Source organism: Sturnira hondurensis, unplaced genomic scaffold (assembly GCF_014824575.4).
Source record: "Sturnira hondurensis isolate 20B ecotype Veracruz unplaced genomic scaffold, ASM1482457v3 Scaffold0008196, whole genome shotgun sequence".
NCBI lineage: Eukaryota > Metazoa > Chordata > Mammalia > Chiroptera > Phyllostomidae > Sturnira > Sturnira hondurensis.
Window position 1 is genome coordinate 23,935,809 of NW_028080827.1, and position 16,533 is coordinate 23,952,341.

Sequence of the window (16,533 nt, forward strand, 5' to 3'; positions counted from 1 at the left end):
GCATATAAAGTAAATGTAATGAAAATACTTTCATATCATTACCAAATCTCAAAATTTTTAACTGATTTTCTTCTTTAATTGAACTTTTCTGCCTTGTTTGAAATGGCTAGAAATTTGTGTTTATTTATTTTCATGTGAAGAATCTGATCAGAGGCAAAATAGTTAAATGAAAGTAACAAAGGAATTAAAGACAATTCAAATAGGTATATATTACATTACATATTATATATTGGGTTGGACAAAAAGTATAGTTTTCTCATAAAACAAAAGACACACTTTTCATTTTCACCAATAACTTTATTGATTTTGATATTTTGAGTATGTCAGCTATCTCCTACATGGTATAGCATTGACTGTCCTCACTTCATGTCTCGATATGATTGCTAGCAACTTCAACTTGTATACCCAACCATGGAGCATGGTCTAGCAACAAATCTCCAGTGCCAAACTTCACAAACCACTTTTGATATGTTCAATCAATCACAGCACTGTCTCCATATACTGTACAAATCATTCTGCATTTCTGTTGTGTTTTTCCCTTTCTTGAAATAATACAGCATAATGACAAAAATGTTGCTTATTTTCTTCCATCTTCAATATTAAAATGGCTACACAAAAATTCACCAATTTTGGTTAAGCTTTTTAAAAAATTCATGCTGATATGACAACTGTCACAATACACTCTAACGAGATAGTTCTGAATGAAATTAAAGACAACTAAGCACTACTACAGCCATCTTATGGAAAACACTAAATGAACTTTTTGGCCAACCCAATACATTATCATGTCCACGAATTGCCAAGAATTATTAACAAGTCAATTCTTCCCAAAATGAGCTAAAGACTAAATGGAATCCTATTCAAAATTCCAACTTGCTTTTTTGTTCAAGGTTACTGTAAAATTTATATGGAAATGAGAACAATGTTACTCAAGTAGTCGATCTCAATTGACTACTGAAGGCAATTTTTTTAAAAATATTTTATTTATTTATCTTTGGAGGGGAAGGGAAGGAGAGAGGAAGGAAACATCAATGTATGGTTGCTTCTCGTGAGTCCCCTGCTGGGAACTGGCCTACAACCCAGGCATGTGCCCTGACTGGGAATCGAAACGCGATTGTCTGGTTCACAGGCCCACGCTCATGAAGGCAATTTTTAAAAAGAATAATAAAATTGAAGGACTTATACTACCTGATTTCAAGACATCATAAAGCTACAGCAATGAAGACAGTGCAATTATTGGCCGAATTATAAGATATACATATCAAGACAATAGCAGAGGGGCCATATATAGCTGATCAATTTTTCTCAACAAAGGTACCATGGCAATTAAAGAGAAAAATAAAATCTTCTCAACAGTGCTAAACAGCATATTTTTTAAAAAAATAACAATAGTCTTCACCTAACACAATATGCAAAAATTCTAAATGGATCACAGACCTAAAATAAAATATAAGTAGACAAAGATTTCTTATATAAGACACACACACCCCACATAAAAACCTGCCCTTTATTATTATTTTTAAAGCCCAAACCAAAAAACCTACTCTTTGAAAGATACTGTTAACAAAAAGTCAAGCCGTATACTGGGACAGAATTTTCACAAAACATATACATATCTGACAAAAGACTTATATCCAAAATAAAAAGAACACATACTGACCAATGCGGTAAAAATTTGGACAAGCACTTTGCCACAGATTACACAGAATGGTTAAGCAACACATGCAAAGATGCTCAACACTATTGGTCAGGAAAATACAAATTAAAAACATGAGATAGCATTATACACGCACCAGAGTAGCCAACATTATTATAAGACTGTTAGCCTGTGTTGGTGAGGATGTAGAGGTGTAACTATAACTCTCATACCCGGCTGGTGAGAATGTGAAATGAGACTTTTTGGGGGGGGTTGGCAATTTATTCATTGTCAATACTATTACAGATGTCCCCCATTACCTCCCACTTTGCCCACCTCCACCCAGCCCCTGCTCCACCCCCAGCAATTTCTTATGAATTTAAACATACACAACTCAAACACTCCTAGTTCTTTACTCAAGAGCATGAAAAACACATTTGTAATACCTTTATGCATAAAAGCCCAAACTGGAATAAACCAAATAGATAAAATATTTTCCTGGCAGTGGAATACTCATACAATGAAGCACAACTCATCAGCAAACTACTGATACATACAATAACACAGGTATATCTAAACCAAACCATTGCACTAAGTGCAAGAAGCGAATTAGAAATGGGTATATACTATATGATTCCATTCATAAAATTAAAAAAATGACAACAAATCTATAGTGACAGAGCAGATTGATGGCTGTCTGGCTGAAGTTTCAGGGCTGATGGAAATGTTCTGTATCCTAATTATGGTAGTTTCACAGATGTAAACATCTATCAAAATTCATCACATGGTACACTTTAAATAGGTTCAATTTATTTTTTTTATTTATACCAAAGTAAAGTTAATTATTTAAAAATGTAAAGAGAGGAAGAGCCAAGGGGAGGAAAAAAAGAAGGGAGAAGCACCGGGTCTATACATCATAATGTTTGACAGCACCACACTGTATGTCAGAATATGAATCGAGTGGACAACAAAATACAAATCACTGCGTAACTTGTAAGGCTACAGACTGCTAGGTCACTAGATCAAAGTTTTCTACCAGGCAGTTTGTACCTTCAGAAAAGCCCACAGTATCCACTAGATTGAATCCAGTATTATAAATTAAGAAAGCTTTTTGTTTTTAGGGAAACTGAAGCTAGGACAGACCATACTGCTGCAGGGCTCATGAGGCACAACTTGAGGTGGAAGCACAGAGCCAAACCACCTGGATTCAAATGTCAACTTCACTATTTATTAGCTGTGTGACTTTGGGGCAAGCTCCTCGACCTGTCAGTGTCTGAGTTTCCTCATCTGTACAGTGAGAATAGTGCACCTGAGGAGGTTGCTGTGGAAATTAAACAATTCACGTGGGAAAAGTTCCTTGAACAGGGCAGGCACATAACAAGTACTTTAAGTATTAGGTGTTCACACTTGGCTTTAACTTTAAAAAATATACAATAATTTGGAAATTACAAAAAGTATAAATAATCAAAGACCTTTAAAACCTGCTTCTCAAAAATGGAATATGACTACGTAAACAAGTGATCTTTTTAACAGATGTATAAAATTCTACTGTGTAGATATATCATAATTTAACCATTCTTCTAATATTGTGTCCTTTACAAATGATGGTTGTACAAACACCTATGTACACATTTTTCCACATTTTATTTCTTTAGGAATACTGAAGTAGAATTACTGGATCAAAAGTTGTAACAGCTTCAAGGCAGAAGTGAACAGAACGGGCATGTTATTTTTAAAAGCTGCTTATTTGAAAACCAGTACATTCATCTCCTTATTTATTTTATTTTACATTTCTTTGATTGGTAGTGATGTACATTTCCTCAAAGATTTATATATATATCCTTCTTTTGCTCATTTTTCTATATTTCTTCAAATCAAAGTTAATTTGCATATAAAATTAACAGTGAAAATCACTGCAAACAACTTAGGACTTGAAAAAATTTTTATATACATTTTATCTCATGTTTAAAAAAAGAAGTCCAAACACATCTTTGAATAGCTATATATGGGTTTCTTTGTTTCTCTGTTGGTTATTTGAATTTTACTATTAGGAACCCCTACCTTTTTTTCTTGTTGTTCAAGTACAGTTGTCTCCATTTCCCTCCCACCACTGTCCCACTCACTCCAGCCATCCCCACCTCCCACCCTTGATCCTACTGCCCTTTGGCTCTGTCCAAGTGCCCTTTATACATGACCATTAGGAACACTTTGATACACATTAGGGTTTTGTTCTCTGTATTTTACAGGCTATTTCTAGGGGATATTTTTTGCAACATAAAAATAGAATTACCCCCCAAAACTGTCCTGAACAGAGAGCTTACCAGACACTACGTGAACATAACCACTTTTTAATTACTAAGAAACTTGGGGTAAGTACATCTTAAGGACTAAACAGAAGTCATGTTAAAAATAAATGCTATTCCTTAAATTCTATCACTTTCTCAAAAGCTTCTACCTGTATCTGGTGTCTTTTTAAAGTTAAAAATAGGCCAGCATATCCTTTACCTAAAGTTACACAATTAAAAATCAAGTATTTTCTTCATTCTTATATATCCAAAGTATAATTTGAAGTTAACCAATTTATCCTCAAACGTATTTTTGGGGGTTCAGTGCATTAGCACTAATTGCTGATTATGTAGATTCAGAAACTCTTAAGCTATTTCAGGTATACCTTTTGAGTCACATTATCTAATTAATAAAATAAAATCATTTCTTCAACTACTTTGAAAAGAAACAGATTCAAATTCTAAGAGACCTAATGATTTATGAGCTGCACGTTAGTGTGCCCATGCTAAATAACTCTCAGTGCTCCTAGTTAAATGCCATCACTGCCCATGTCGGTAGAATACCCTACAGGGGGATGACAAGCAAAACCCTATTCAATGCAAAGCTTCCTAGGGGCAATGATTGACAGACATTTGAGAAAGCCCTCTGTGGTAAGAATTCTAGAGATGTTCCTGCCCCTGGGTATACAGTCATACACTGATCAAGGAACTACTGTGAAGAGGATTTGCCAATGGAATTAAAGTTATTAATTGACGGATTTTAGGGAGAATATCTTGGATTGTTTGGGTAGGTCTAGTGAAATCACATGAGGCCTTCCTTCCAAATAGAAAAGGAAGAAGAGAAAAACAAGTGAGAGATGGGACAGAAGGTCAGACAGATTCAAAGACTAAGAGGGACTGGGTGTGTTGCTGCTGGCTCTGAAGATGGAAAAAGGGGACCACAAGCTAAGGATTCAGTGCCTCTAGAAGCTGAGAATGACCTCTGGCAGACAAACTAGAGGGAACTTCAGTCCTATAACTGCATGGAACCAAATTCTACCGTACAAAATTCTTTCTCAGAGCCTTCAGGAAGAAACATATTCCCACAGACACCTCAATTTCAGCCTCATAAAACTCTAACCATATGACCCAGCTCAGCCATGCTGTGCTGGAACTTTTAACCTACAGAAACTGTGAGATAATAAATTTGTGTTGTTTTAGGCTGCTAAGTTTATAGTAATTTGTTATGGCAGCCATGGAAAACTCAGAGATTCTAACATGAAAGAGACCAAATGAAAAGAAAAAGAAGAAAAACAACCAAGGGAAACAGAACTAATGCAGAGAGCAAAAGAATAAAACAAAAATTAATTACAAGTCTCAAAAAGATAAGATAATCGCATCTATGAAGAGTCCTTTCTTTTCTTTTTTTAAAACTATTTTGTTGAGGCTTAATTTACATAATGCCTACAAATCTGAGATTTATTCATGAATACCTGGGTAACAGGTATTGGGTAACAAATATCCAGATAAAAATATAGCGTACTGAAAATTAAAACTGATACCTACAATTATAAAAATACTATAGAAGAGAAATAAAGTCAGGTAACAGGATCAATCCAAGAACAAGGTCTAATTACCAGTAGCAGAAAGAACAGAGAAAACCAAGGAGGGGAGAATTGGGGCACATTACTATGAAATTTTTAAATGGCAGGAAAACAATCCTGTAAATTTCCAGAGAGAAAAAGCAGTCTACAAAGAAAGGATGAAAATTAAACTTAAGAACACTATCAGAAATATTAATAGCAACACGGGAAGCTAAAATATAACTGAACAATGGCTTCCCAATTCTGAGAGTAAATAATTTTCAACCCAACGATTCTATCGAAGGTCAAAATTAGGACGTTTTCAAATATAACATCTCAAAAACTTACATCCCATTCACCTTTTAATTAGTACATTGATGGAGGATATAGCCTACAAAAAATGATCGGAATTGAGACAGGACAATTTCTTTGGACAAAGGTGAAGGGAGACCCTGGGGCTGTGACTCTGCACCTTGGCCTAGGAAACACCCATCCCAAATTATTGGAACAGGATAAAGAGGCTTCAGAGTATCTCCAGAGAAAAAAAGGTGGAGGCAGGAGATTATCATCAGATTATGTATTTGATCATGAATACTATAGAGTGTGTGGAATGCACAACTATCAGCAAGAGATACTGGTTGAAAACTAGCAAATGGTAAACAAAAAGGCATATGAGAGAGGAAAAGTAAAAGTACACACTCTGGCCCAGCATGTAAAAATATTTACCTTGTTAAAATGTAAACAATGGTACCAATTCGGCCAAAAATTGTAATAGTTATAATAAAAGGGGGGAAAGCTGAGTAAAAAGAAATGAACAAATATCTAAAACTAGTAAATCTACAAATAACAGTATAAGCACATTAAGTAATGTAACTAAATATCAGCAACACTAAAAATAAAAAAAGGAAAAATGGTAGGAAATGTGATTAGGGGAATGGCTTTTTAACTTTAACTCTGCATCTACTGCTTTGACAATTTTTTTTTAATGTTCCTGCTTACTATGTAAAGAATGTATCGGAACAAACAAGAATGGATAAAGGAGACTGTTTGGGATGCTGTCAAATCTAAGGATGGCGATGTAGTCTAGTTGAGAAGTGGCAGAGGCAGAAAGATATGAAAAGATTCAAGATAGGCGTTGGGAGGCAAAATTAACACTTTCATGTGGTTGATAATATCTATAGAAGAGTAAGAGATGCTAAGAATGACCCCCTTAGCATAAGCACTCCCTTCTGCTGTGGAAACTTCTAACTGAAAGAGTAAGGGAGGAGGGAGCACGGAGATTTGGTAAGGAATACTATGAGCTCAGTTTTGAACATGTTCGATTTGAAATGTCTCTGAAAGAAACAGTTTTATTATTATAAATAGTGTTTCAGTGAGCAAATGATGGCTTTCAAAAAAGGTATATAGCTAGGGAAAAATATCAAGGATAAATAAAAAATGGAGGGTCTCAACTAAAATGGAGTACAGGGACTTGATTTACCCTCCTGCATTAATTAACCAATAAGAAAGGAAAAGAAAGGTTTTCAGATACTAGATGAGAAACACAAGAGAAGAGGAAAAAAAGACCTGGACAAGCCCTTTGAGTGTACCAGTTTACTGCCTAGTAGCAGTGCAGTGAGGGGTGGGGGATGCAAACAGAGCCTTGTCTTACTGATTTGAAAGATCTGAGACAGGGTTCAGGGAGCCCAAGAAATAGCCAGAATTTATGGGTCAGAGTACTGAAGAGAAGGGAGCTCTACAGAGAGCCAAGGAGATCTGCATTTAACTGCTGGAGTCTGGCTGAATACTAATCTGTGCGTTTGTGAGAGAAAGGCCTCCTTGTACACAGGTGCAGACAAGAATCCCCAGAGGGAAAGCCCCAGACTAAAGGCACTTCTAGACCTACCCGAACACAGCTTAAAGCAAGATCAGAACGATTCCAACTAATCTGACTGCTGACCAGAAAAGGAAAGCAAACACTACTCAAAAAGAAATCTAGCCAACAATGAAAAATGTAATAGAGTCCAGTATTCAATCAAAAACTACCAGGCATAAAAGAGGTGGGAAAATACGACCCCTTACCACAAGTAAAGGGGGAAAATAAAGTAAAAAAGATAGAAATAACCAAATGAGTGACAACATGGATGGACCTTGAGAATATTATGCTAAGTGAAGAAGAACTAATAAGCTAATAAGACCCATATGATTTCGCTCATATGTGGGATACAGAACTAAAAACTCACAGACACAGACAACAGTATGATGTTACAAGAGCGAACGAGGTGGGAGGGAACAGAAGATGATTTGACTTTGGGGTGGTGGGCACACAATGCAATATATAGATCATATATCATAGAAATGTACATTTAGAACCTGTATGATCCTATGCCACCCATTAAGTTTAATTTTAGAAAAGAAACAACTACAATGACAGAGTCAGTAATCAAAGATATTGAAGTAGCTTTTATAAATGTACTCCATATAGTAAAATAAAGGAAAGCATAAACATGAGGAAAATAAAAGATTTGTATATTTTTTAAAAGGCCAAAATCAAACTTCTAGTAATGAAAAATGCATTTGAAATGAAAAATACACTGGATAGGATTATCAACAAATAAGCAGAAGATCAATGAACTTAAAGTAATGGACACTATTCAAATGAAGCATAGAGAATAAAAACCAAAAAAAGGAACACAGTATCAGCAACCTTTGGAACAATAATCAGTCCGGTATAAAGATGGTAGATTTAAACCCACCCACACTGATAATCAAATTAAATATAAATGGCCTACACAGAATAGAGTTTAAAAAGCTGCCTTAACTATATATTGTTTACAAGAAATCCAGTTTATTTTTTTTTTTTTTTTTTTTTTTTTTTTTTTTTTTTTTTTACAAGAAATCCAGTTTAAAGACACAGGCAGATTAAAAGAAACATAGAAAAAGACAGTGTATCTTTTGTTATCAGAGAAGGTATATTTCAAAACAAGTAATATTATCAGGAATACAGAAATTCATTTCATAGTGATAATAGAGTAAATTCTTCAAGAGTACCTAGCAATTTTAAATGTGTATACCTACTAACACTTCAATAAAACTGACAGGAGTGAAAGGAGTAAGAACAAATCATATCACTGAAGATTTCAGTATTCCTTTCTTAACATCCAACTTGCCCTGTCATTCACGGAAAATTCCCATCCAATGATAAGAACATAATTCTTTCATATACACATAAAAAATTTTACATTCTTGAGGTAAACTTTAGATGTGTTCATCTTCTTTATTTTTTAAAAAATCATTTCTTTTAAAAATTCTTCTTATTTTATTTATTTCTAGAGAGAGGGGCAGGGACAGAGAAAGAGAGGGAGAGAGATCTTGTGGCTGGCTTTTGTGTGCCTCCAAGTGGGGACCAGGCCTGCAACCCAGGCACGTGCCCTTGACTAGGAATCAAGCCAGTGACCCTTTGGTTCACAGGCCGGCACACAATCCACTGAGCCACATCAGTCAGGGCTGTTCATCTTTTTTGTACATTGCTATATTCAATTTGCCAAAATCTTGTTAAGGATTTTTGTATTTATGAACAAAAACCATGAAAGAGATCATAAACTGGTGTTCATCAAAAATTAAAACTTTTGTCCTTCAAAGGACGCTTAATGAAATTAAAAGGTAAACCAGACAGTAAAAAATATTTGTAAAACATATCTAATAAATGTTCCATATCCAGAATATGCAGAAATGCTTGTAACTCAGTAAGATGACAGGCAAGCTTTTTTTTAAAGGAAGGCAAAGGATTCAAACAGACACTTTATCCAAAAAGAATATACATGGTGGTAGCCCTGCCCAAAGCATATACATGAAGCAACAAATGAGTGCATGAATAGGTGGAACAACAAATCTCTTTCCCTCAAGGACCCTCCACTCCTCCCTTCTTCTCTTTCTCTAAAGTTAGTTATTAAAAAACATTCTAAAAAAGAATTTAATTGCAACCATACATGGCGGCAATTAAACACATGAAAAGATGCTCAATATCATTAGTAATTAAGATAATGCAAATTGAAGCCACAAAGAGATGTTACCCCACATCCACTAGAATAGCCCAAACTAGAAAAATATTACTAGTAATTTAAGTGATTTTTCCATTTGTTTTTCATCTTTACCTTCACAGAAAAAAGTAATATGCATTGTTTGTTTTGTTTGGGGTAGTAGTTTTTCATTCCACAGTTAAGTGAGGCATTACAGTATTTGTCTTTGCCTAACTTAATTTCACTTAGCATAAGCCTTCAAGGTCCATATATGCATGCTGTTGTTGCAAATGACAGAATTTCCATCACTGCACCATTATTTATGAATAATATTCTGTTGTGTGTGTGTCTGTGTTTACATCTTTATCCATACATATGTTGATAGACACTTAGGTTGTTCCCAACGCCTATGGTTGTTACAATACTGGCTATTTTTAAAAACATTGACTATGAATATGGGCTACAGTGTTTTAATTTCCTGTAACATTATGGGGAATGGGAGCCTAGAAATAGACCTATCTAAATATAGTCAATTCATTTCTGGCAAAGGAACAAAGCCAATTCAATGGAGAAAAGATAATTTCTTTCTCTTTTAAAGTTAAAAGTATTGAGGTAACATTGTAAATTACATTACATAGGTTTGGATGTACAACTTTATAATACATTAGCTGTACACTCCATTGTGTGTTCACCACCCAAAGCCTGTCTCCTTCCATCACCATATATTTGGCCCCCTTTACTCTCTTTGTACTCCCTGAATCCCCTTCCCCTATGGTAACCACCATTCCATTGTCTGTTATCTCTGAATTTACATATGTAGGTTTTTATGTGGCCATAAATTTAGAATCAGTTGAGTGAATACCTAAGAACATAACTGCTGAATCATATGGTAAGACTATGCTTAACTTTGTAAGAAACTGCCAACTCTAACAGAATTTTTCAAACATGGGTGATAGAACTGGACATCACTACACGCAAAAAAAAATGAATCTAGATCCAGACCTTTCACTTTCACAAAAATTAACTCAAAATGTATCACAGGCCTAAATATCACATGGAAAACTATAAAACCCCTAGATGATAACATGGGGAAAATTCTAGATGGCCTTGGGGTTGGCAGTGACTTTTTAAGATACAAGAAAAGCATAATCCCCCCAAAAAGTGACTGATAAGATGAAGTTCATTAAAATTAATTCCTGCTCTGTGAAAGAAACTGTCAAAGGTAATGAAAAGACAAGCCATAGACCAGGGAAAAATATCTGCAAAAGACTTATCTGATAAAGGACTGTTATCCAAAATATATAAAGAACTTTTAAAACTCAACAATAAGACAACAAACAATCCGACTGAAAAACAGGCCAAAGACCTTACCAAATCTCACAAAGGAAGATGTACTGATAGCAAAGGAGCCTATGAAAAGATGCTCCACATCATATGTCATTAGGGAATTGCAAATTAAAATGAGACACCACCCCACATTTATTAGAATGGCCACAATGCAGGCCACTGTCAATACCAATTGACAATGGCCAATTGGTGACAATTTAGAGCAACAGGAACTCTCGTTCACTGCTGGTGTAAATGCAAAATGGTAACAACTTTGGAAGACGATTTGGTAGTTTCTTACAACACTAAATACATTCTTACCATCTGATCCAACAATCACATTCCTTAGTATTTACCCAAAGGAGTTGAAAATGTCCACACAAAATCCTGCACATGGATGTTTACAGCAGCTGTATTTACACTTGCATAACTTGGAAACAACCAAGATGTCCTTCAACAGAAGAATGTATAAACTGTGGCACATCTAGACAATGAAATATTTTTTAGTACCAGGAAGAAATGAGCTACCAAGCCATGAAAGGACATGGAGAAAACTTAAACGCCTATTATTAAGTGAAAGTAACCAATCTGAAAAGGCTATAAACTCTATGATTCCAACTAAAAGACATGTTGGAAAAGGCAAACTATACAGACAGTAAAGAAATTAGTGATTTCTTCTTGCCCTATTGCCCTTGCCCTTAATGCTCTATTCTTCTTGCCCTCCCCCAGCCCTGGGCTGGGGGAGGGCAAGAAGAATAAAGCATTACTAAACAGGCAATTCAAAACAGAAGAAACTCAGATTAGATGGCCAGTAAAGATATAAAAACATACTTAATTCATTTTATAAATTAAAATGAAATTGTATATTTTTTTCACTCAGAGAAGCAAACACTAAAAACTGACAACTCAAGTGCTAGCGATGATTTGGAATGAGGAGCTTTCATACATTGAGGGTTGGAATGTAAATTGGTACAACCACTTGGGAGAGCAATTTGACCAACTGTGAAATAAATTACATATACACTTAAAACAAAAACAATCCCACTTCTCACTTAAACACTCAAGAGAAGTTCCTGCACACATGTTCATAGAAGTAACATAGCAATGGAAGTAACACATATTATTTTGGAGTATATATTTATACATAGATATGAATATATGCATATATGTTTATGTATTTTTAAAAGTACGAAGAGAATACATACTACATTTATGACAACAGTTGCTTTTTGAAGGAAATTAAGACAATGTAACTGAAGAACTTCACCTATATTATTTTGACTTACGAGTTTGACAAAATCATGTCAACTATTAAATTACCTATAATTTTCTGTATTTAAATTTTTCCTTAAAATTCCATTAAACCTGAGAACCATTATCATTTTAGAGTCATCAGATCAAAATAGTAGCATCAATCTACATGTATTTCCCCCTAATCTAGCCATTTTCAAATATTTTTTTAAAGATTTCATTTATTTATCTTTAGAGGGGAAGGGAAGGAGAGAAGGAGAGAAATACCAATGTATGGTTGCCTCTCATGAGTCCCCTGCTGGGAACTGGCCTGCAACCCAGGCATGTGCCCTGACTGGGAATCGAACCACGATCCTGTGGTTCGCAGGCCTTCGCAGGCCTTCGCAGGCCTTCGCAGGCCTTCGCAGGCCCGGGCTCAATCCACTGAACTACACCAGCCAGGGCCAATTTTCAAACTTTTTAATGTCATGGCACACATAAACTAGTTAGTAAAACTCTGTGGCACACCAAAAATATTTTTTGCTAATCTGACCCCACCTCAAAAAGTAGGTATAAATAGGTTTAACTTTGATTCATTCACCTGGACTGCTACTATTGTGTTGTCATTTTTTTATTTGACAATCTAAGGGAAAAGAGGTCAGTGCCCCTGACTGTTTTAAAAGTTCTTGTGGCACATCGGATGAGAATTACTACTCTAATCTACAGCACAATAGAGTTATATGCTAGTGGTAAAGACAACAGTTCACATTTTCTCTGATGGTTGAATTACTTCCAATCACATGACATAACTGGGTCAGCCAAAATTAACCCACATCTCATTTCCAGAAAGCATGAACAGAATCACTGCAAGAGTATTCAAATTGTAGACTGGTTAAGGAAGACAACACTCATGGTCATTTCCTTAGAAGCTGTGTCAGGCCTTTAATGAAGGAAGTGACATAATCTGTCTGAATCACTAAAATCAAATAGTGACTTATGTGAAGGAAACACTGCAAAAACTACATCCCTCTGAAAATAATAGCTGTTTCCTTCTTGTTCTCTTCTCCTTCCCATAAAAATAAATCATCAGAATGAAGTATTATATAACAATAAATACCTAATATACTTCTAGTAAGGAAAGAATCTCTACTAGATTCCTCCTGTTCCACCTTAACCCAACATTTCTTACCTTAAAGTAATATAAAAACTTTAAAGCACATAGTAAAAATTTCACATATACACATGAACATACAGAGCTTACCCTAAGCCCCACTTCTTGAGATAAACTAAATGTCAGTGATCAGTCATATTATATATACATCATATAACTCATACTGTCATGAAGAATTTATGTAATACTTACTAAAAGTCTTACAGATGTCAGAAACAGCTTTGAAGACTCTATCAGAAAAATTCACTTTTACTTTCACATACTTCATGTTGGGAAGTTGCAGGCGAAGCAGTTTGTGCTGAGGGGTGAACTGAAGCTTAGCATCTGCCTGAATGCCGTACTTATCCAAGGTCCAATGAGTCTTAAGAAGCCAAGTTCTCTTCTTTTCCCACCAGAGAGCATGGTCAGACCAATCTTTTTTTACATCTATTTAAAAAAATGAACAAACAAAACACTTAAAAATCATTAAGACTACACTGAGAGAAATTAAAAGCAGAAAATGAAGTAATTGGGTATTTAATACAAACAATTAAGTACTAAATGCCTGTTATGTGATAGGTACAAAAGAAATACTAAAAAGCTAAGGAAACACCCTTCCGCCCTGGAAGGCTACAAGGTAGCTAAGGCAAAATATGCAGGAACACTAATAATGCCTGAATTAGGTAAAATGTTGGAACCCATGGGTGACAGAGTATTCTCGGTAATCATTTAAAGAAAAAAAGAGAAGCCTGGGGGCAGAAATCTAAAGGATAAATAATGAAGTAGACAACATTCTAATAATAAAGCAGGTAAGAAGGCTGAGGTTTGTGAGGCTACGGAAGTGTGTGGAGGTGAGTAAGGAGTGGTGAAAAGTAAGATACAGAACCAGAGTGAACAAAAACCAGTAGCTTAGGTGAAAAAGACCAAGGGGAAAAAACACTCATGAGTAACACTATAACCTAAGAGAGAAAAACAAAAAACAAACACCTACATCCCACCCTACACAAGGTCCCAAAACACACAGTTGTTTGCATGGAAAAAAAACATGCAGGGGACCTGCGAGAAGCAACCAATCAATGTTTCTGTTTAAAAAAAAAAAAAAAAAAAGCACAGAGAGCCCAGACAGGAAAAGGCACTGCATTTTTCGGACCATAAGACACACTTAGGTTTTAGAGGAAAACAGTGGGAAAAAAATTTGAAGCAAAAAACGTGATAAAATATTTATTAACACAAGTAACATAATATTCCACCAATGTAAATGTAAACAGAACTCAACAGCAGCATTAACAACAATTATTCCTCCCAAATGGGTGTCTGTGTGTGTGTGTCTCTTACAGTCCAAAAATACAGTAATTCTTACAAAGAATGACAGTAACCATGTACAGTTTAGGCAAAGCTGAACTGAATTAATAGTAGGTAGGTATGTAATACTTCCTTCCAACACTTCGGTCCAGTCACTTCTGTGGTACTCTGGTACCAATTCAACCATTAAGAAAGCTACATCAAATCCCATGTACTCCCAGTAGGGCAGAAGGGAGGGGAAAAGATATACTCTGTACTCATAATGATGATGATGATAAGAAGTAGTAGTAATATTAGCAGTAGAAGTAGTAGTGGTAGTAGCTGGTAAACACTGAATTAAATCATTTGGGTTCCCCCCAAAAGCAAACCTGAGGTAAGAACTTTGATGCAAAGAGCTTATTTGGGGGACGGGAGAATCAGGAAGCACACCTGAGGGGATTAGAAAATCATGGGAAGAAAGTTCTGTTAAGGATTTATTAACAGCTGTGGGTACTGGAATTCACTCCTGCTAGAGACCCTTTGAATAATCACGTAGAACATGCCTTAGAATTGTCCCAGTGAGGAAAGAGAAAGCCAGGGTATCTATCCATCTGGTTAAGGGTTGCTCCCAGGGCCATTCAACTCCCAGCACTTTCTGGCTGCCATGCATGGGGCTGACCACCAACACTCAGGCAGAGCAAACTAAGAGAGCCCAGTGCTTAAGCAAAGACCTCAGGATCTGCACACTACAGCAGTCAGTGAACTGTGGTAGGGAGAGGGTCTCAGTAACATTGTTATAAACTTGAAAGAAATGCTTAGTCAGACAGACAAAAATGTACTATTTTACAATGGTCAGGACAAAAAGCAACACTGTAAAGCCATAATAATGGCAGTCTCAAATATGGCCCAGCAGGAAGGTGCTAAAACACAAAGGCAAAGACACCAACAAAAAGGAGCTGAGTAAGCTCTTTGGACTTCGTTGCAGGTAAACTTCATGAAGAGGTCGTCTGTCACCAACACCAAAAGTTTAAAGTTTAAAAACAGCATCTACAATGTAGAGTGTGAAAAGGACTACTGGTCAAGAATTGGGACTTCTTAAGTCAAAATTACAAAGGATGCCATTACTGTGCATGGCCCCAGGATCAAATGCTGCCTTCTGCCTGATTCTGTGTGGCCCACCAGCTAAGAATGGTTTTTATAACTGGATGCTGATGCTATCTCTGGTAGTGTCTACCTGATATCTACCAGGAGATAGCATCAGAATCCACAGGTTCAGAGTTCAGTCCTACAAGACTGCCGTCCCTTCCCCCACCAAACACACTTCAAACCCTGGATGCAAGCAAGCCCAGGTTACCATACTTTTGACTTACTGGCTACAAACTGGAGGTAGCAATGACCCACTCCAACTCAAAATGCTAACTGCAAGTTCAGGTTATCACCTATACTTCTGAACCACTGGTTATAACTCAGAGGTTCCCAACACCCTCTCCTTGGGCTTGATTAATTGTTAGAATGCCTCATAGTACTCAGAGAAACACACTACAAACTACATCACTGGCTCATTATAAAAGGATATAACTAAGCAACAGCCAGACGGAAGAGATGCATAGGGCATGGTATGTATGTGGGAAGGGGTACAGGGCTTCCATGCCCTCCACAGGCATGCCACTCTCCTTTCATTTCCACGTGTCCAGCAACCTAGTTTTCCAAACCCATCCTTTTGGCTCAGACACTTTATTGCATAGTCATGATTGATTAAATCAATCTCCAGCCCCTCATCCCTCCTGAAGACCCGGGGGTGGTATCAAAAGTTCCAACCCTTTACTTCCTAACTTACATAAATGTCTAATCAAGATTTCCAGCCAAGAGAGAGGTGCAGGCAGATACACTTTACTTCCTTGCACAACCAAAACAAGGACAACAACAAATTAAAAAACAACAATAACAACAACAAAAAAACCCAACAGAACTGCCAGAAAATCGAACTGTATGAAAATCCAACAACCAAGGAGTTAAAGAAGAAACATTCAGCCTGACTGGTAGGAGGGGTGGAGATGGGCAGCCA

General features: G+C 36.2%; 1 protein-coding gene across 8 annotated transcripts in view; it reads right to left on the bottom strand.

The window, feature by feature from the left end:
• Positions 1-16,533, bottom strand: part of FERMT2 (FERM domain containing kindlin 2) — a 90,036-nt gene that overhangs the window by 39,617 nt on the left and 33,886 nt on the right. For 7 of the 8 annotated variants that reach the window (XM_037054321.1, XM_037054320.1, XM_037054322.1 and 4 more), the window contains exon 3: positions 13,401-13,634. The exons of the other annotated variant lie outside the window; for it this stretch is intronic. In XM_037054321.1, coding sequence (XP_036910216.1) covers positions 13,401-13,634 — 234 coding nt within the window. The remainder of the gene's footprint in view (positions 1-13,400; positions 13,635-16,533) is intronic. 8 annotated transcript variants of the gene reach the window in all.